The 21,427-nt window shown below is 38.8% G+C and overlaps 1 protein-coding gene across 5 annotated transcripts; it reads right to left on the minus strand.

The window, feature by feature from the left end:
• Positions 1-34: 34 nt before the first annotated feature.
• Positions 35-21,079, minus strand: ccdc30 (coiled-coil domain containing 30). 5 transcript variants are annotated; one of them, XM_026921322.3, is made up of 28 exons: positions 20,385-21,079; positions 18,658-18,840; positions 16,607-16,727; positions 15,174-15,364; positions 14,916-15,005; positions 14,690-14,773; positions 13,616-13,769; positions 13,443-13,514; positions 13,247-13,362; positions 12,981-13,055; positions 12,759-12,832; positions 12,000-12,192; positions 11,800-11,892; positions 11,177-11,302; positions 10,103-10,240; positions 9,788-9,966; positions 9,274-9,484; positions 8,912-9,034; positions 8,586-8,756; positions 7,832-8,041; positions 6,303-6,460; positions 5,968-6,133; positions 5,628-5,749; positions 4,272-4,413; positions 4,046-4,182; positions 3,841-3,958; positions 3,658-3,716; positions 35-3,267 (listed from the first exon to the last, which is right to left on the minus strand). In XM_026921322.3, exons 1-28 carry the CDS (start codon positions 20,397-20,399, stop codon positions 3,057-3,059), a joined length of 3,732 nt encoding a protein of 1,243 aa, XP_026777123.3. In that variant the 5' UTR covers positions 20,400-21,079; the 3' UTR covers positions 35-3,056. The 5 variants fall into 5 exon arrangements, with proteins under 5 accessions (XP_026777123.3, XP_053096752.1, XP_026777122.3 ...); XM_053240777.1 differs by having other exon boundaries at positions 5,628-5,746; positions 12,000-12,195; XM_026921321.3 differs by having other exon boundaries at positions 12,000-12,195.
• Between the last annotated feature and the right edge of the window lie 348 nt (positions 21,080-21,427).

Consider the following 21,427-nt stretch of genomic DNA (forward strand, 5'->3'; position numbering starts at 1 on the left):
GTTTTTATAAGTATAAAAGAAATAACGGTAATACTTGACATTCACTTAACTGACATTATTTAATGCATTAGATGACATGAACAAACCATGTACTTCAGCATTAATAAACCATATGCAACATTAACAAAGTAATGAACACATAAATTGCTTAGTAATAAATGAATGAAATAATGAATAATAAATATTCAGAACCTGCATAAACCATTTTTTAAAGCTCATCTTTTAGTAAAATTAAGGCCACGATCGGCAATGTAAACCAATCCCTTAATAAACTGACAGTATTCAGAACTGAATCTGAAATGCAAGTTCCACAATATACACCTGAAGACAGAGTTCATTATCAACATTTTTCAGAACATGCTGTAATAAAATGTTTGCCAATTTATGTGGAACTATTTTTAAACATGAACTGAATAAACACTCATTGTAGGAGTATCACCGTAACATTTAAACAAACGTCAATTAATACATTATCTTTATTACTTTCTTAACATTAATTTGATTTATCACTTTACATGTGGAAGTTCATGGTCTGTTACTGTTAACTAATGCAGTACACAATGCAAGTTAAGGAACCCTTAACATAAAGTGTTACAAAAATCATTAAATAATAATACAAAAAACCTTATCAAATAATAGCATGCAAAGTTATGATTATTCTTTGAAATTTGGTCAGAGCACTCATCTTTTAAAGTAACTTTTGGAATAGAGAAGACAGCAGCTACAGTAACAAATATTGTTTTATATCACTTATTCATTACTTTCAACAAATTACATCTTCAAATTTCAAGCATAATTCCTAAGTAATATAGCACAATCAATCAATCAAGTGGTGCTTGATAAAGAGTGAGTTGGGGAATATTTGCATGTGAAGCATAAGTATATGTATAAAGGTGACATTTGTACTAGTGTTCAACTGATGCAAACTCTCTATATGGTTGGAGCAAAATTAAAAAAACAAAAAAACAAATTTTGGTACTTGTTTATGGTCTGTTAACATCTACTTTGCTTGAATTGGTGGTTTATACTGTTTATTTATAGTTTATATATTTTAACTGAATATGCTGTTCTATCCTCTGAAAAACCAAAGAACTGTACAACAATGAAAATGTAATCACTGTTTAATAAGAAAATACACATTTGTGTGCTCAGTTGTTCAACAGTAGAATATAATAAATGCCATGAGGATTCATTATTGTCAAAACATGCAGGATAGTGATTTTTTTTTCAGCAGATGATTATAATGTAGTAAATAATAATACATCACACAATAAAATAAAAAATCAATACCCATGTACCTTATTCTGTACATATCAAACAACACTGTAAGGCTCTTCATATAAGACTGGAAATGATAACATAATAAGCAACGTACTTTAACTACTGTAGTGCAATATTTCAGCCATGAGCACAGGCTTTGAAGTAATTATTAAAGTACTGTATTGTCTAATACACTACTCAATTTAGCTTACAGTACCCTCAGTTCTAAAGTGTATTAAATAAAAGTGAGACCTGACTTTAAATACAATAAAATCTGATTAGTAGTAGAAGTCATTCTCCTTTTAGAGGCATGAAATTCCATGTGTCGTGGTCTGTATCATGAACCAGACCAAGGCTAGGGAGCGCACATGTACAATATTTTTGGTCTAAGAAATATGGGAATATGAGAGCAGGTTAAGTACAAGACCATCAACTGAATATCAGCCATGATCAGATGGCAGGTTAATGGAGAATAGGAGAATATTAATATAATTACATATAACCCTCTGGAGGAAATCATAAAGTATTAACTATGATTTATTTTATAGATATAGGTCCCAGTTATCCCATGTTCCTAAAATGTTGAGTGCTGACACATACACTGATCTAAACTTGCAAATGTGCTTTAGCCATCACTGCTGCTTTAGACCCTGCTGCCAATCATTTTGTACCAGATTTCACCTGGATCCCAAACACACAGAAGTGGAAAAAAGTGTTTTTCTAATTGTAAACATTCACAACGTACCACTTGACATTAAAAGTGCTTTAGCTAATCCTCTTCTTTTAAATCTCTATCGTATCATGTCTCCTTTATGGATTACCAAATTAAAAACATATATAAAACACAATGCATGTAACAGCTGCACCGCAAAAAAGGTTTCTTACCATTCTCCCCCCAGCTTTTATAAGGCTGTAATTTGTGCTTTGGCCTTAATATCAGATGAAGTATATTGCTTTTGAATGTTTCAAAAACACTGAACATTTTGTTACTCATTACACATTGATCCAGCTTGCCAAATCCTCTACCCTGCGTAGTCAATAAGCAGTTACCTGGGGTTACTGCAAATAACAAACCACTTGGGTTCTGGAGAATCACAATCTGTTTCCTTTGACATTTCCCAGCACTGACAATAGGAGGGTCAGGTGAGTGGCTGTTTAATTTTGATCACAAGGCTCAGCTTTATGGCTATCTGGAATACACAAGAGCCCTGAAGTACTGGATTGGGGACCTCTAAAGGATACGAGTGGCAAAGGCAATAAACTCAGCTGAGGGGTAATGACCCTGAGTAAAATTAAGGGAGAATGTTATACATTACAGTAATAATAAAAAAAAAAACTTTAAAAAATGATAATGATTGCTTCAGTCACAGTGACATAGTTTACTAAAACAAGTACCTTTTTTGGATAATCTGGCTACCAGTTAGCCATGATTTCATATATAAGCACTGTACAGAATCAGCCCTCCTATTTGGATGTAAGGAAGCATTTTTGAAGAAAAAGTGAATCACCTACAAAACTGATGTGAAAAGGCAGGACTTCCTCTTCCTGTCCTCACAGTCAGATTCACTCTCTTCGGTTCCACAGTGAAATCTTATCACATTACTAACAAAATCAAAACATATCAGAGCATGGCAGCCAACACTGAACTGATCTGTAATGAGCTTTGTCTTGTTACTTGTCTCAAGTTAATGTCTTGTCAATCTTTGATCAGGCAACTTCTGACCCAGTGACAATTACTACAGACTGGCTATAAATCTGGAGATAGTTGGCAATCTTGGTAATAAGGAGCGGTTTCCTCAGGCATCTTCGCTGGAGACGCTGTGGTTCTCCTCCTGATGCTGGGTGACATTGGGAGCCATGGAGGAGCTCACATTCAGGTAGCCAATCTCTGATGGTTGAGAGGTGGGCAAAGAGAGAGAAGACTCCAGGCTTTTGACGTGCTCGCCCACTTTAACCCGGCAGATGGCATCCAATAATCCCCACGAGTCACGGAGCCCCAGCTTCGGACTTCATCAAAAGTTTATCAACACAAGATGGTACAATTTGTAATAACAAAGACTGAGATTGAAGGTGGTTCCTACTTAAATATGAAAAGGTAGATGCTTCACTGGTTTTAACCAGACGATGATATCGGAGGGTGCACTTTCCTAGTGAAGTTAACTTATTTTGGAGTGTAGACCAAGATTTTTTTCAAAAATGGTAGCGTACTGTAGAGCATTTAGATGTAAAACTCAGACACCACAAGTAAATCCCATTAAAGATCTGCAATGCCTTACAATGAAATTTCAGCCCTCAAAATGGAGCATTCATTTCACACTATCTAGAAATAGCAGCTAATGCGGCATCTACCATTTTCCTATATCTGTAATTTTCTACAAGAAAAAAAAAAAAACATACCTCGATGTCTGCAAGAGGCCATCAGGAACAATACCAGAGGGAAAGAATTTCTTTACCTCCTATTATTGAAATATAAATATGAATATATTTTTATACATGCAAAAATATACTAATTTAACTTGAACAATGTTTTTCAACCATTTTAATGACATTTATAAACAGCCACCATTCATTTGTCATTACCTCAGCATTACACACTGATTGAAGATTTCTCAGTGCTCGTTCTAAAACTCCGATCTGGTTGGCCAGCTTCAGGGTTTTATCCTGAAGCTGCTTATTCTCCAACTCCAAGAATTTCAACCTATGAGAGAAAGATGAAGAGATCTTTAACATGGATCCTTAGAAGTTTACCTTAGTGTACTGTGCAGTATAAAAGACCCATTCATACCTCTGCTGCGTGTCCGTAGCTGTTCTAATTCCGTTGTTGCCCATCTCCTCAGCCTCAGTTATCCTCCTCAGCAAGTCTCGCCTCTCCAGCAGAAGCTGCTCATTCTCCTCAGTCACAGTCCTAATCCAGTCCTTTTCCTTTCCATAATGTTACAAAATCTGTCAGGATCCTGTGCTTGTATTTCGCTTATTGAGATTTCAGATTATGAGAATAAAATGCATCTCACTTTCTCAGACAGACTCATTGCAAGTGCGAGATCATTCTCTAGCTTCTGGATCTTCATGTCTCGCTGGGTGGTTGCCTTCATGAACAACTGCTTCGCTCTGCGTAGCTTGGTTTTATGTACAGAATGTTTTTCGTTGTATCGCCTAAAAAAGAGCAGATAATTCAAAACATTTAACATTGCAGCAATGTTAGGTACCCCTGAAATAAAAAACATTATCGCTAAATGAAAACAAAATAAAAATTCACAGTTATATTTAATCAGTGCTGAAAATTTCCTTAATGACAAAAAAAGACAAAAATGTCAGAAATGATTTATTCATAGGTAAAAAGGCTTATACTAACAAATTAATACAGAGATGTGCAGTTTACTGCTTGCTAGGGCACCACAGTGGATGTGCACAGTGCTAGATAAATTCTGGATCTGTGCACCTGACCTGATCTGTGTATGTATGCTTAATGGTTGCAAAAATATGCTGTCATACTCTTAATTTATTTAGTAACTTTAGCAACTACTACTACTTTTTCGACTACACTGACATTATTTGCTTACTGTAGTACAATAGCAGAGTGAAGTACAATTGATAGCAATAATAACTAGCTAGAACTGTAAATGTTGAACAAATCTATAACTATGGTATATCCTGACAGGTTAGCTACTGTTAAATAAAGTGCTGAGAATATAACAACGCAAAGTGAGACTCCGATACTCTTCCAAACTAGCTTACCAGCTAGTTACTTGTAATGGCAGGAGGATATGGGGTGGTTTTATCAAACGTACACTATTTGGCCAAAAGTTTGCTGACACTTGACCATCACGCTCATATGTGGTTCTTCCCCAAACTGTTGCCACAATGCTGGAAGCACATAATTGTACAGGATGTCTTTGCATGTTGTAGCATTACAATTTCCCTTCACTTGAACTAAGAGGCCCAAACCTCTTCCAGCATGAGAATGCTCCTGTGCACAAAGAGAGGTCCATGAAAACATGGTTTGCCAAGGTTGGAGTGGAAGGTTGGAGAGGAAGAACTTGAGTGGTCTGCACAGAGTCCTGACTTCAACCTCACTGAACCCCATTAGAATGAACTGGAACGGTGACTGCACCCCACACCTTCTCGCCTGACATCAGTGCCTGACCTCACTAATGCTCATGTGGCTGAAGTGGCAAATCCCCATAGCCATGCTCCAAAATCTAGTAGAAAGCCTTCCCAGAAGAATGGAGGTTGTTAAAACAGTAAAAGGGGACTAAATCTGGAATAGGATGTTCAAAAAGCAAATATGGATGTGAGGGTCATGTGTCCACAAACCTTTAGCCATACAGTGTATAGGTATACATGAAGCTTGTTTATGAAGTTCCTACCTGATGTTGGTATCAAGCTGCTGAAGGATATTCTGTAGCTCCTCCTGCAGTCTTTCAGACTCCTGCTGGGAGGACATGAGCTGCTCTTCCAGTTTATGGCAACTCTTCTGACTGAGGCTCTGCTGCAGGATATAACAGACAACAGCATGAACAAATGGAACTAAAATAACTCGCATCACAGATCACACCAGGCAGGGATTTACAGCAGCCAGCTTCAACAAGCTGTCAGCCTGTTAGGTCTGCCTTATTAATTCTCTTCTCTGCAACACCACAGTGGTGGCCCTGAGCCTCGAAAAGCCTAAAATAACAATCAAGCTTCTAAAGAAAAGAATAACCAAACCTGCTCCTTGGCAGAGCTCAGCTCACTCTCCAGCACCTCCAGCCTTGTCTCCATCTGCTGGGAGCGGTGGGAGAGCTCAGAGTTAGCGCGACTGAGGGTGGCCTCTTTCGTACGCAGAGAGCGCACCTGCTGTTGCAGCTCTTCTTCCCTCTGCTCCGCTAACTTCCTATCAACAAAACAACAGGGATAACTCATAAGCATGCTGCGAAGCACACCGACTCCAGTGTCTTGGCACTTATTCACATATCAAATTGGGTTTTTACACTCTAGCCCTTCATGCACGTGAAGGTGGCTTGTGGAGCTCTGTGTTATGTTGTGTCAGGTGATGAGCTCACCTCTGCAGCTTTTCTTCCTGCAATTTAGCTCGGAGGGAAGACAAGTTATCAGACATGTCTCTGGTATCTCTCTCCAACTTGCTGGTCTCTCCAGCTCTGGCCTCCTCCAGACGCAACTGATGCAGAGCGTTTTTCAGTTGCTGCTGAAGCTCCAACACCTTCAAACAAGCATAGCATGTAGTACATATTTATGCAGTAAGTAGCTTCTTAAGCTTCAATAACATTTTACCAAATATAAATGTACAGCACACCACCACTACAAAAACCCCCTTTTTAAAGTAAGACCTAAATTCTGGTAGACCTGTGGCTCAGTTACAATTATATTTTAAGCAGAATACAAATTATCACAAACACTCCACATATGCAAATTGAATGCTGAATAAAGTTTTTCAACTTTTGCAATCATTAGGGCTTAATTATCGAGCTGGATATGAACGGATTTATTCAAAAATCATTCGTATGAGGATTTACTCAAAAAATTTAGCATTCATGAAAATCCTGTAACGACAGAAAAAATGTTCGTTTCTTACTCATGCTCCTGAGTGTGTGTGCATTTACACATAAGAAGGCTAGATGTGCTTAGTGTCCATGATCACCAGGGTAACAGTAGCTATATAACCATTTTCTTTTCATCTCACTTAATTCACATCTAATTAATCTTTTCCGTACTTTGGCTCCAAATTTTGGCCTTTCTCAGCTGTGCCGTGCATGCGCCTGGTAATTGACAGGTGATTGTCATTCATCAGCATATGCACAGGAGTATAAAGAAAATCAGCATTTCCAAAACGTTTGCAAATCCAGCAGAAATTTTTAGTTTGGTTTGTTTTAGTTTAGGTTTAGTTTGCCTTATGCAAACATTTAAACACAACAAAATACTGATAAATGAGGCCCAATGTTTGAAATTAAAGCACCCATAACATGTATTTTATACCATTAAAAATATTCCATGCTGAATTATCACTTTATATTTTTCGTTAATTCGCAGAAATTACTAAATGATGCTTATGAATACACACATTTACTTGTCCACCCGCTACTCAAACAGCTGGCCAGATAGTAAGTCACCTAGTAACCTATTTGTTACAGGTGGACATGATAGGGATTTTGGTTGGTTTGAATTGTCTTGTTGTCATCCATTTATTTAATTTAAGCAAATGCCAAATATGATTTTTTTTTAAAAAATAATTTGCATATTGGATGTGATAACTTCTATTTTGGGATATCACAAATTTAGCTCAAATGTAACAGCTCCTGACTCAGATTCTTGCTTGCAGCAGTACTGAAACAGTACTGAAAAGAAGCACTAAAAAATCTCTGTTGAGAATGATCAGCCATTTAAGCAGTTAATCATTTAAATTCACTTTTTTTAGTTCAGGGATACTTTAGCTGCGAATGATTGTAGCCAACTATAGTGCAAATCTGCTAACGAGATGTTTGCAACATGACCTTGGATGGGAGATGTTTGCCTACCTTCCTGATTGTGCTCACTGGCTTTGTCTGGACCCCTATAATTAGGCCTCAGCACTAACCTTCTTGTCAGCAGCAATAACCCGCGCTCTCTCAGCATTGAGCTCCTCCCGGAGGCTACTGCTGCTCTGTCTGTTCTGGCTGTTCCTGGCGAGCTCCAGGTCCAGCTCCCTGGCTCTCTGCTGCAGCTGCTCCAGCTCTGCCGCCTGTGCTGCTGCACTGGCCTCCAGCTGTGCCAATTTGGCCTGAGCCTGCTTCAGCTCTGCACACAGCTAAACACCACAGACCTGTCAGCATTCAGCTTAGCACAACACCACAGCAGAAACGCAGAATTCTCTAACTGCCATGATAACTTATTCAAATCATGCGCAGGTTTAAGGTTTATATTGCATTGTATTTTGTCCACAAACATATGTCAAGGAAAATTTATGAGCACGCACATGCACACCCACAACTAGCCACAATAACCACACATCCCTTGCACCAGCATGGACCAGTCATCATGTTCATCTACTACACAGTGAAAACACAGATTAGCTTGCTCTAATCTATATGTGAAACAAATCAGAGATGGAAAGCTGTCTAAGAAATGTTGGTTTGGCCTGAATTTATAAGACATTTATTAGAATATTAACAACATTAGCTATTTTTCACAGCACTTCTTGATTGTTTAGTGTAAAGGGCCTTTTGTGCATTTGTTCACTGGTTCTGTTCTCTCATTGTGCCAAAATTCTGTAACTCTTTCAAGTAAATATTTCACACATATATTATTATATAAGCAATCCTATAAAGACAATCAATTTCTTTTGGAACTACCTTGATCTTCTCTTGGTCTAAAAGTGCATTATGTCTCTTAAGGTCAAGATTTTTCTCCCTCTCGTAACGCAGCTCTCGTTCAGCTGAAGTAAAGAGGTGCTGGGTCCGCTGCAGGTCGTGCTTTAGCTGCTTGTTCTCCTCACCCTTCTGCTGCAGGACAGAGTCCTGAGCCTAGGAACACACTCAGAACTAGAATCAAAACAGAACTAAAATACAAGTACAACACTGCCCTAAGTAGCACTCTAAGACAGTTTAGCGCAGTCCTATCCACAACACAGGAGGGTGTTTCTAGTGCCAGTGCAATGCGATTGTGGCTGTGTGTTGACCTTGACCCGGGCCTGGGCTTCACTGATCTGAGCCTGCAGCGCCAGCTGGTGCTGACTAGCCAGAAGTCTCTCCTGCTCCAGGGTGGTGTGCAGCTTACTCATCTCTGACTTCGCACATGCCACCTAAGGGAAGCAAAACATAAGCACTGGGATAAGGTTATCACAGTAACTGACCAACAGTCATCCTTTCTATGCAAGCTTCTCAAATAAACCACTAAATTCCATATATCCTTCCACAAATTAAGATAACCATTGTTATATATAATTAAATGTCATAAATCTACCAGTAATGCCTTCTGTAATGGTCATACTGTGTTAAAATAACTCCATCCTCAGCTCAGTGAGTGAATTAAGAGTCTTGCCTGGCTGAGCTCGTCATCCTTTCCTGTAGAAGATTTGGGATTAGGGTCACGTGCTCTCTCCTGCCTGACAGCATGGAGTTGTTCGTTCTTGAGCTGCAGTTCTAGACCGAGCCGCTCCGCCTGGCCCTCGGCTTGCAGCCTCTCCTGGGCTCTGGTACTCAGCTCGGCCTGCAGCTCCATCACCTGCTTGCGCTTCTCCACCATCTCATTCCTAACACACAACGCAATAGATGCACCTATGTAGTACTCTCTCTTTTATTGTACAGATTTTATGTAAAAAATATAGATCTCATATTTTAAACATGGTCGCTTCAATGGAAGTGAGCTGTGACTTGGACACTAAGTTTAGCTACATAATTCTAATTTATTCCACACACACACTAGACAAAATAGTTATAATAATATATAAATCAAGCACCAAATGCACATTTAAATCCTTAACTATAAATTGGTGTATATGATGCACTTTATGTTCCTTGTAAGTTAACAGTTTGTATCTTATAAAGCTCCTTACCTCAGTGTGCTGTGTTCTTTCTCCAGTTTACACAGTTCTGATCGCAGCTGTTCAACTAGAGCATTAAGCTGTGTCACCTGCTCCCTGCTCTCTCTCAGGTCCTCCTGCACTCTGCTGCCCTCTATGTGCTGTGCCAGGTCGTCCTGCAGCCGTGACCGAGCACGCTCCAACTGGGCCACCTAAAACATGATGTGCAATTAAAAAGCCACATGTCAGGTACAACTGATTTTGGACATTCCAGATTATCTGTATATGGTTTTCTGTAAACAGTTTGATATTTAATGGCTAGTCAGTTATAAGTCATACTGACATCACCTTTTCTTCCAAAATTCCCTTTTCTCCTTTTATCTGTGTGAGGCTCATGTTAAGGGATTTCCCTTGCTGACACTCAGCCTGTAAGCTCTGCACCTCTATGCGTAATTTCTTCAGTTCCTCGTGCTCTCTCTGCAGTGCCTGAGAACAAGCAGTCCATAATCTAAATATAAATCAGTGTCCACTTTAAAATAATACGCCAGCATTTTTTCTAAATTCTACTGTACCTGTAATGTATGTGTGAGTCTCTCAGACAAATTTGATATGCTCCATTGTAAAATAATGACAGAAGTTAATTGTTTATTCAAAACTTGAATAGGTCGGGCAGTCAATATGCAAAACATGCATAAGTCTTTTCTGAATAAGTTTTGAATTAACATTATATAATCATGCTGTAAGTGCTTATATCACACTATTCCTGAATGCTTGAATCTGAGTTGTGCAAAGGTGTCGATTTATCATTTTTGTATTTTCTTAGTATCATGACCAGCTGCATTTTGTCTTATCAACTTCAGGAGAGAGAAGAAAAAAGATTGGTAAGGAAACATTATATCTTTTATAACATAAGTGATTATTCTGGAATTTTTGCAGACATTCCACAACATTAAACATAACTATAAATGGATAAAATTTATGTTGTTGATGTTCTTTAATTAAGAAAAAACAAATCTTAATTATTGGTGAATTGCTGTGGTATAAGAGGAATAAAACAAATCAGCACCTACTTTTATTGGAAACTAATCAACCTCACCCCACCGTTGATTATTTTCCTACAACAGCACATACCGAAGTTTTTTTTATATTTACATATTGATGAAATTCAGCAAATGTCATTATAAGTGAGTTTTGAGTAATGGGGTTTTCCATTTCTTTTCTCAATACAGGGAAACGTGTTACAGTTATTGTCCTTGGTAACTGCACTTACTCTACAGATATACATTATGTCAAAAAAAAAGCTAGAGTATTATTTTACTTATATACTGTATAGGCACTTTAACAATGATGGCTGTATTTAAACAATTCCACTACAACGTAAATGTTCTTGGCTTATAATGAAGGCCTGTTTGAGTGCATTACCTGCTTCTCTTTTTTCAGAGACGACTGGGCCACTGCTAAGTCCACTTCTAACTGTTTCCTCCAGTCCTTCTCCTCAGCAAGCCGACTCTCAAGAAACGTCAGTCTCTCTTGAATACCACCTTGTAGCTTTGGAAAATTCAAACATATTACATAATAATTAAAACACATACAAGGTTTCAATTCATGCCAAGTGCACACTAGACATTTTAAGCCTCGATTATCCTGTCACTAAGAAAGGTTATGGATATCAGATATGCAAATGCAACTCTGAGTTTATTGTGGACCCAATAAATAAACTCACTAGGTACAACATACAAATATTAAAAGAGGGGTTGGGGGTGGGGCTTAGCTATGGAAAGAGTGTAAAAGTTTAGTGTGCAAATACAAAAACTCTCCATATTGTTTATTCTCCATATTTTTCATTCTCTTCTTTCTTGCTCTTGACCAAATAACATCAACCCCAATCACAAAGTCATGTGATAATCATGTTATAACCATTCATGCCTTCCTGACACTATTGAGTTTTGGTATTAATAGGTGTAGTGCAACCATAAATCAATTATGAAGTCATGTAATGTCCATTAGGTATAATAAGCACAAATACTAAAACTGAGTGCAGCTACCTCGGAGATAGTCTCTTTAGTCTGATCACTCTTCTCCACAGGTCTCTTCTCATGGGCATTCTTTGCATTTAACTCTGCCTCTATGTTTTTAATCTGCAACGACAAACTTCATTTTCACTTTCTCTGAAAATCAAACTAAAAATAAACTTGACTAAATTAGTTAAGGAGTAAGGTGTTCTCACAGCACTGTGATTGCTGACCTTTCTCTGCAAGCTGTCCACTTCACACTCGTGGCACTCTCGCTCCTCTTTCGCTTTGTTCTGTGCCTCCCCTAGCAGTGCCTCCAGCTCCTCGTTCCTCTCCACCAGCTCCTCATGCTCCTGCTGCTGCTTTAGCAGCCTCCTCTCCAGCTCCCGAAGACGGCAGTCCTTATCCTCAGATTCTCTTCGACACCTGCTTTCACATACAGACAAATACATGATCTAAGTCGTGTACAGTCAAAAATGATCATAAAATAAGAGTGTGCAAATTCCACAGACAATTTCCTTATTCATCAATTTTATCTTTGGCCTATCTGTAAAATCAAACTCATGTCTGGTTGGAGTGTGTAAATTTGGCTTAAGCAAATGTCTCATCAATCAATAGAAACTGTTAAAGGTTCCGTTTATGAAAGCTATAATAAGTATGCTATAATTAGTGTTTCCAGAGCTATAATAATCACATAAATTTTGACCCACATTACTGCCATGCAATGGATCATGATAGTTTTATAGTATTCTAGGCCCCTGCCTATATTTTCTAGCCTGGAAATTAGCTCTGCTCCTAGCCAGGACATAGCTCTGCACTTTTCCTTAAGAGGTAATGAAGTATACATACTTCGACAGACAGGGTCGGAGCAGTTTGTGAGGAAGCAAAAGGATTACTACTGTCTTCTACTGAATTGCAATTCACTACACAGGCAAATAGCTCAAATAATTACAAACTGCCCATTTAATTAATTAAAATATGATTATTATTACCTTTTATGAAGTTGATCCTTTTCATCATTTAATGATGTACCTGACCGTTCTGAATGATCCACATTTTCATCAACCTAGCACACACATTATGTGGTTAGTAGATTAGAGCAATATCACTAGCTTTGTTCAAATATTAAATAACCAAATTTGTCAAGCATTGCATTAGGTAAAAGTTAAAACTGTGGCTTTTGTTATTATTAGTAAAAACCCACTTCACTGTACCTGTACAGTTTGAGTAGATCCATGATCCATTGCAGGTTTGCCTCCATAATTAGGATGTATCTTAAAATTCTCAATCTGTGGAGACAAGACATTACAGTAGTAAGACCATTGCTCTGTGTTGTACTTAGGCAGAATTTACGAAACCCATTAGTGTAGCTCTACTGTCTATTGTATTCTAAACAAATGGTTACCGTTTGGACAGAAAGGTTTCTAAGCAACCTTTGAAAGGCAGCACTCACATTTCAACTAAGAAAAATATAACCCACCATTTTCAAAAGAGTCTTCCTCTCAGAGTCCAAGGAACGTACTCTGTCCCTCAGTGCCCGAATCTCTGTGTCAAGTCTCTCATTGTGCTCCTTTGCCTTGTGCAACTCCACCATATCTGCCAAAGATTCATTTTTTTAGAATCAACAATACTTGTTTAGAGCATCAAAAGTATCAGAACTTTTAGACAGTTCTTACCACACTGCTTTAATTGTTCTACTTCCTGTTTTAGCCGTGCCACTTCTTCTCCAGTTGTCTGCAGGTCAGGGCCTAACATGAATACATTGAATCATTTACAATGACTAATATTAATTAACCGTATGAACTAACAATAAGCACTGGTAAGTGAAACTTCTTTGTGATGCACTTACCACAAGCATCCTGGGCTTTCCGAGCCAGATCTAGCTCATCAGTTAGGTGGCGAATCTCCTGATGAGCCATAGTGAGTCTGCAGGACGCCTCTTCCAGATCCCTCTCTAGCTTCTTCCTTTCTGTGTGCTCCTGCTCCAGTTCTGCACTGTGGGCCTAAAGGAAAAAAAAAAAGACTTTTACAGCTCACTGGCTAAAGATCTTTCAGTCTTTAGGATGTGGTTGGTAGGAGTCAGGCAAGCTTCCATGCTTGTGCTCACCATGCATCTGCCACATTGAGGAGCTTGAGTGAAGCTGAATGGGGAACATGCTTTAGTGTGAGCAGAGCCGAAAACAGCCACTGCTGGCTCACCCACCAGCTATATCTGGTTACATGCAGCCTAATTTTATGTTAATAATCTACCTAATTGCTCAAATGGAACAAAAACCATCATGTGCACACCTCATTTGATGCCAATCTGACTAAAATTATTATCCAACAAAACAAGTGGAATCCATACAATAACCCATTAAATAGAGGAATAATCACCACGGTAATCTTTGAATCTGACAGCTTTTACAATCTGAATCATCTGTGTCTTGTGAGCATAAGCAAGATGAGTGAACAACTTGGCTAACATGCTCAGCTAATATTAGCTATTTGATATATTCTCACAGGATTCACAAGCTTTTATTTGACATGGTGATGTTGACTCTAATGCCGCATCTCGCATGCACGTAAATTTGGTTTTACATGTAACATGCATGTAAACTCAGATTTTCAACAAACTGCAGAGCTTAGGTACATGTAAGCACATTCTAAAGCTGTAATTGGGCTGGCCACAAGGATTTCAGCATATAAACTCAGCCAATGAAAACCATTAAAGAGACAACAAACTCTTTAAAACCAAGTTCTAGTGGTTAGACTTGGGAAGACATGCCAGAAGCTGCATACATTCAGTAATTCATTTTTTTTTTTTTTTGTGGTGGGGGGGTGGGTGTTAACTGTGCAAGATATGCATAGCTGAGAGAATACACATTCCTGCTCATAATGACAGCTCAAGGAAAGAGCAAATACGGCAGTCATGGGAACATACAAGAGGGAGGCTCTGTGCCATTTTTGTTGCCTTGTGCACACCAAAGAGCTTCCTCCATGGGCTTTGAGCTGTAGATTCTTTTCCCTTGGAAATAAAATTAAGGATGTACAGTCACAAGGTTCGCACATTTCTCATACCTACTGACAAAGAGCTTAATTTCTGTTCATGAATGAAAGTTTCAAACAGAAAATAGCCAAGCATGGAAAATGCACTTAGATGTCCTCACCTTGCTCATACTCTCTTTAGTGAGCCGCATCATTTCCTTTTGCTGCCTGAGCTCCTCCTCCAGTGTGTGCCGGATGTGGTCCAGTTCCTCCTAGTCCCCATACAAGACAGCGGCCAAATTATTAACTCAGCTAGAGTTCATTACAAACACACTAATGGTTGAATTCAAAACCCCTTCACCCTCCTCTGATGGGCGTTATCTATGATAAAACTTTAGGTCAAAGTGTGTGATGCTCTCTGTTTAGTCCTGGTCTGGTACCTGCAGGTGGACCTCTCTAAGGTTCCCTGTCAGGGTCTGAGTATCGAGCTTCCTCTCTGCAGCCTCCAACCTCTCCAGCAAGGTGACTCTTTCTACCAGCAGGTAAGCCACCTGCTCACTGGAACTGCTGTTACTGATTTCAGCGAGACCTTCCTGCTCCAGCATCTCCATCACCTCTTTATATTGGCACTCTAGAAAACATCCAGAAGGATTTATTCTCAGAAAGCTTGAGTGATCTAATAAAAGAAAGACTGAAACAGCCATGCCATGTTTACTTTTTCTAAGAAATATAGGGAGAGAACAACTTGGGAGTCTAGGAGACTATTCAACTCAATTCAATTTTATTTGTATGGAGCTTTTAACAATAGATATAGACACAAACAGCTTTACAAAAATATGAAGCTGTAGATCCCTGAAGAGAAAGCTAGAGACGACAGTGGTGTGGTGAAGAAAAACTCCCTTAGATGACATGACAAAGAAAATTTGAGAGGAACCAAAACAAAAAAAAGGAACCCATCCCCTTCTGGGTGACACCAGATAGTGGGATTCTAAATAATTATATAAAGGCAAACAGTACTAAGTGTGTTGAAAGGATGTTCAGTATGAGCATATTGTGAACAGAAGTCCTGCAATGAGTACATGACAGTCGTTATAATTACAACAGATACAAGTCTATAGACTTGGCTTGACTAATGTCCACAAAGCACTGGACGATTTAGCACCAAAAAATGGGAACTGTGCTTTTACCATTGGCCATCAGTCCAGTACCAGAGGTTTTCAGCTGTATGGCCTGGTGGTACCTGCTCAAAACTAGTACCAAACAGAAAATAATGCTATTCTCCTATTTTATTTCTCAACCTGCACAATCTTAGCTTTATCATAAATTTTTATTACTATTTCAAAACAATGCAAGCCCAAAAATGTTCTTTAAAGCAGCATGAATGAATAGAAATACTTTTTTTTTTTTCAAATGGAATACTCTGACATTTTAGTGCATGATTAAAATCTTTAAAATCATGTAAAATTTCTGTTTAGTCATATTTTAATTTTAGAACAGTGCAAATTTTCCTCTCATTATCACTCAGGAAATAATAGTTTAAAAAAAAAATTCATCAGCTTTTTTGACAGTACTTTTGTGGAGTTAGTACAAGCTGGTTAACCAAACAACCACTCAGACAAAGAAACAATGTTAAACCAAGAAAAACTGCTATGTTGGACTTAACGATGCCATTGCTGTGCGCTAAAATGAGGGCCACTCAAGCTGGTGTAAAATGAACTAGAACCCCAAATCTGTTGGGAATAATGGGAATTATTAAGTAACCAAGTTTATCAAGTAATCAAGTCCAACCAACTTTACTTACTACTAGCAGTCATTCATTTGGACTTACTTGGATAACTGTAAACCTTCATATACAGCATCTGAGAAGACTTGCCTTGCTGGTGCTTTATCTGCTCAAGCTCAGCGCGGAGCTGTTCATTGTCCCGCTCATATTCAGCTGTCAGACACTCACGCTCCTCTAACATGTTTCGAATATGCTCCACATAATTCTCCACCTGTATCACACAAACACCCAAGTTAACGTCTCTTAACCTTGTCGGTGGTCTCTTTATTCTCTGCACTGTACAAAGAAGAAAACTGTGAAAACAAAACTGTATTTCTTACAGACACCACTAGGGCAAATATTCGTATATATTTAACTCAAATAATTAAAACTTTCGGTATTAACGCTTCAGATCCCACTGTAGACCCACTTAACATTTTTTTTTTTTTTTTTTTACTTAAAGTGAAACCATACTAAAAACCTTATGCACTTGCCAGATAAACCATAAGGGAAGAGGCAAAATGGCTGACAGCAGCACTCATAAATTAGTAATGTGTTGCTTTTTCTTACTAATATTTACATCTCTAATTTAAGATGACAAAAAAGTCTTAAGGCAATCTGAATAAATTTCAGTACTTCTCTGTTACCTAGCATTGCTGAAAGGCTGAAACTGAATGTCAGTAATGTTTCAGGAATATGTTGTTCATGAAGAAGAAGCAGTCTTTTTTTGTCACATATACATTACAGTACAGTGAAATTCTTTTCTTTGCATAATCCAGTTTGGTAGGAGGCTGAGGTCAGAGCACAGCCATGATACAGTCATGGAGGAGAGGATTAAGGGCCTTGCTCAAGGGGCTTGAACCTCCAACCTTCTGATCAGTAACCCAGAGCCTTAGCCACTGAGTCGCCACTGCCCAAATGAGTCAGCTTTTAGATGAACATTGAAGGCCATTTTTTGGAACGTGGTAGACACTGCTGTTACTCTTGTTGTGTAATTTAATCAAAATGCTTCCATGGAAACCTCTTTTCCACATGTTGAGCTATGAATGGTGAGGACTCTCGGCTGTATGAAAGAAGCAGCATGACAGGGAAGGTCAAGCAGATGAAAATATACTATATGTAGTAAGTGTATTAATGCGGGATCGCTTAGCAGATAAATGGAAATTAATCTTCATAATGACACACAGACACAGCAGACACAATAGTGTTAATGCAGGGATGCGCATCTGTAGTGCTTTGCTGATTTTACAATCATTTATATAGACGTTATAAAATACAATCCAAATACAGCAGAAAGCCAAATAATGTGACTCACTGAGTAGAGACAGAATTCCCATCACTACTCTGGAGCAGTAGGAAGCCTGGCCCTGTTTACCAAGAGCCTTATTTAACATTTCTTTCCAATTTTTTTGTCGTTCATTTATTATTCATACCTCAAAACTACCAACATATTGCAAGGTGTAAGAGTAATAAGAGTTTAACTAACAAATATTCTTTGATAAGTCAATGAAAAAAATGTGAATTAAAAACTCAATTGGTCATTAGAATGTAATTTGATAATCATCTATAATTTAAGTAAGCATTTTGGTCTGTTTATCTTTCGGTTACTTTTACAGTCTGCTGAAAACAAGGTCATTGTTTGAACAAGATGACTAAGTAGACTATATGTTTTAAGCCCTTTATTTAGATGGAATGATGTGATGTCCCACAGAAGAGCATTTAATATGATTTGTATTTTACTGTTGTTACTGTTTTCTTTTATTAAATCTTTAAAATTAATTGTCTTGGGCTTACAGAACATTCGGCTATCATTTGTCAGAACATTAGAAACCCAAAATAACTGATAGTAGCACTAGACAGCATGTGAGAAAGACTGTAAAAGTAGCAGATCATGATCATCTCACTTTGTTGAGAGCCAAGTCCATATATTCAATTCAATTCAATTTTATTTGTATAGCGCTTTTAACAATGAACATTGTCTCAAAGCTTTACAGAACATAAGAAACAAAAAACATGCAAACAGAAATAAAAACATGCAAACAGTCCTAGATGTTAGACAAAATTATTATAGTCAGGATAAAATGTTGATGAAGGAGGGGATCATTAACTGATCATTAGCTATGCTTTACAGAGGCTCCTGAGCCTGCCATCTGGACACTCACCTCTTTCATCTCGCTGGCCTGCTGTTCGCGGAGAGCCTGTAGCTCCTGTGTGGCTGAGGCTAGGCTGCCCTCGCTGCTCTGGAGAAGACGCCACAAGTGGCGCTGACGCTCATCCGCCGAGGCCTGAGGTGGGACGCCATCCTTCTCCAAGCGCATGAAGAGCTCCTTCAGCTCGGTTTTATCCTTGATGAGAAATACAAAAATGTTTGTTCACACACCAACAAGCCACTATTCACAAGAAGTGCAGGAGTACATGAGACCTGGGTTATTTGACACACCAAGTTCAAAAAATCCACACGCTGTTTGGTGCGAAGCAACTAAGCCGTAATATGATGTGATACCTAAGTGCAGAGCTCGGAGATCTAATACATCCTCTTGGGAATAGTGCTGCAAGCTTCTGGTGTCAAGTTATACAAAACTTCAGGTGCAAGTTTAAGCAAGACGCATCAGTCAGCATATCATGCATTCATGGCATAATATTTTGTGTTCTGATCCAGTGTTGAAATCTGATTCAATATGGATCCAGTGTTTCAGGCCACTGTACACCAATATGCTGAGTTTAAATTCCCCATGAAACATGACAGCATGTTGAAGTGCATGGCTGTCAACAGCAATCAAGCCACGCCACACCCCCACCAAATCTAAACAAATCTGACAGCAGCTTAGCAAACAAGCTAAATACAGACAAAAGTGAAATGTTAGTGAGAGCCCTTTTCAACTGTGGAGGATTTTACTGTGGCGCAGATGGTGATGGAAGGCCAGAGTCATCACAGAGACATGTTCTCTATCAATCTGAGGTAGCAAGACATTCTGCCATTGAACACTATGCCGAAAAGTGCCTGTCACATAAACATGACCCTGTACAGCTTCCATCCACTTCAAAATGAATAAACACAAACCATTTTCCGTCAACCAAACGATGATGTTTTTGTGCCAAAAACAAACAGATGAACCATGTTTGCTGCTGTTGTATTGGCTATGCCCACTGCTTCTGGTTGATTTTCCCTCTTTTCTCAGCTTCAGAATGGCTTGTTTTTCTCCCATAGACAGCTCTCTGGTCTTCATGTTGGTTTATCCTTTTTTAACAATAAAGCAGTCTTCATAGGTGAAACTCAGAGCTCAAATCATTTCACATTCAGAGCTAATAACTGTTTAAATAATCAATCTAACAGGGCACACCTGAACAACAAAAAACACCTTAGTCACATGTTCCAATATCACTTGAAAAATGGCTGGGTTCAAACAAAAGGTGCCATGTTGTAAGTTGTTTAACACGTCTAGATATAAATATCAGGAAATGAAAGCTTTCAGCTGACAGCTTTATCGTCTTTTATTAAACATTTGATCCCAAACCCAAATGTCTTCAGTGTATAGCATAACCAAAACAATTGGTTTTGCTGTTCTAACTTTCGGAGAAGCCTGCATGTGCTAGAAAGCATTTAACTGGACAAACACAAGCCTAGTACAGGATGAGTCATCAAAAAATTTTAACTGTTCAACTATAAACTTAAGACTAGAATATCTCCTAAACTTTTTGGGGAGTTTTCCCCTAGATATACTTTTCCACTATACCATTTTTTTTGGTCCAGAATAAAGCTCTGAAACACCCACCCAATCATGAATTAACTGAAACATACATACATGAGGAAGTCATTTCCTTATAAGGTCATTACATGTTAAGTATCAAAGCTCTGCTGGAAGTGTAGAAATAAACCTGACGCACAAACCTGTTTCTGTTCCATGGCCAGCTGAAGTCCAACAGCAGTCCACTCATCACTTGTAAATCAGCTCACAGCACTCAGAGTACACTCCAGCATGTCGTTTCCAACATTTAATAACCAAACCAAACTGATCATATATTCTCCTAATCATCATTCCACAGACACAGTTATAGAAAGTGCTATTAATGCTGCACACACGCCACACAGTGACTGACCAGTGCACCGATAAACCTGTTGCTCATCTTACTCACAGGGTTTGTAGACATTAATAGAACAAACTCCGAGACGTCTAAACAAAGTTGCTAACCCTTAACGCCTAATTAGCCACAGACGCAGACAGAAACCACACACACGTCCCTACTCGTGCAAACACCGTTTCTGTTTGGCCTTTCTCTGGTCACTGCTAGCTGTATTTAGCTACATAGCTAGCTAACCAACTAGTTCCAGCTGACCACTTCTAACAACCGAGCGCAGCGCGTTAGCTAGCTCGGAAAAAGTTACCCTTGGCTTTTTAACTATTTAGCACAGCCTACAAACAGTAATAGTAAAATCCTGAAGAAAAAAAAAAAACTTCAACTTGGTAATATTCGGTTATCCGGCAAGCTATGATTGTCAACATTGCAGAAGGCTCGTGGTGGCCTGCTACATATCTTTGTGAGGAGCTTGGGCCAAGCACCTTGGTAACGGAACATACCATAATCTCGGATAGAATAGGGGAGGGGAGTGATGTAGTATGGCTTTTCAAAATAAAATAAAACAGTACTGTCCAGCAGATGGCGATATAGCCACTACCTTTCAATCCTCTGAACTGACAGTGCTGGCGAGACGAAGCTTGTGGAAGCGTTGATGCTTTACAGCCACCTACACTATAAGGCCAAAAGTTTGTGGACACCTGACCATCACACCCATATGTGCTTATTGAACATCCCATTCCAGATTCAGTTCCCCTTTGCTCTTATAATAACCTCCACTCTCCTGGGAAGGCTTTCCACTAGATTTTGCAGTGTGGCTGTGGGGATTTGCTCATTCAGCCACAAGAGCATTAGTGA

The sequence above is a fragment of the Pangasianodon hypophthalmus genome, chromosome 16, assembly GCF_027358585.1.
Source record: "Pangasianodon hypophthalmus isolate fPanHyp1 chromosome 16, fPanHyp1.pri, whole genome shotgun sequence".
Lineage (NCBI taxonomy): Eukaryota > Metazoa > Chordata > Actinopteri > Siluriformes > Pangasiidae > Pangasianodon > Pangasianodon hypophthalmus.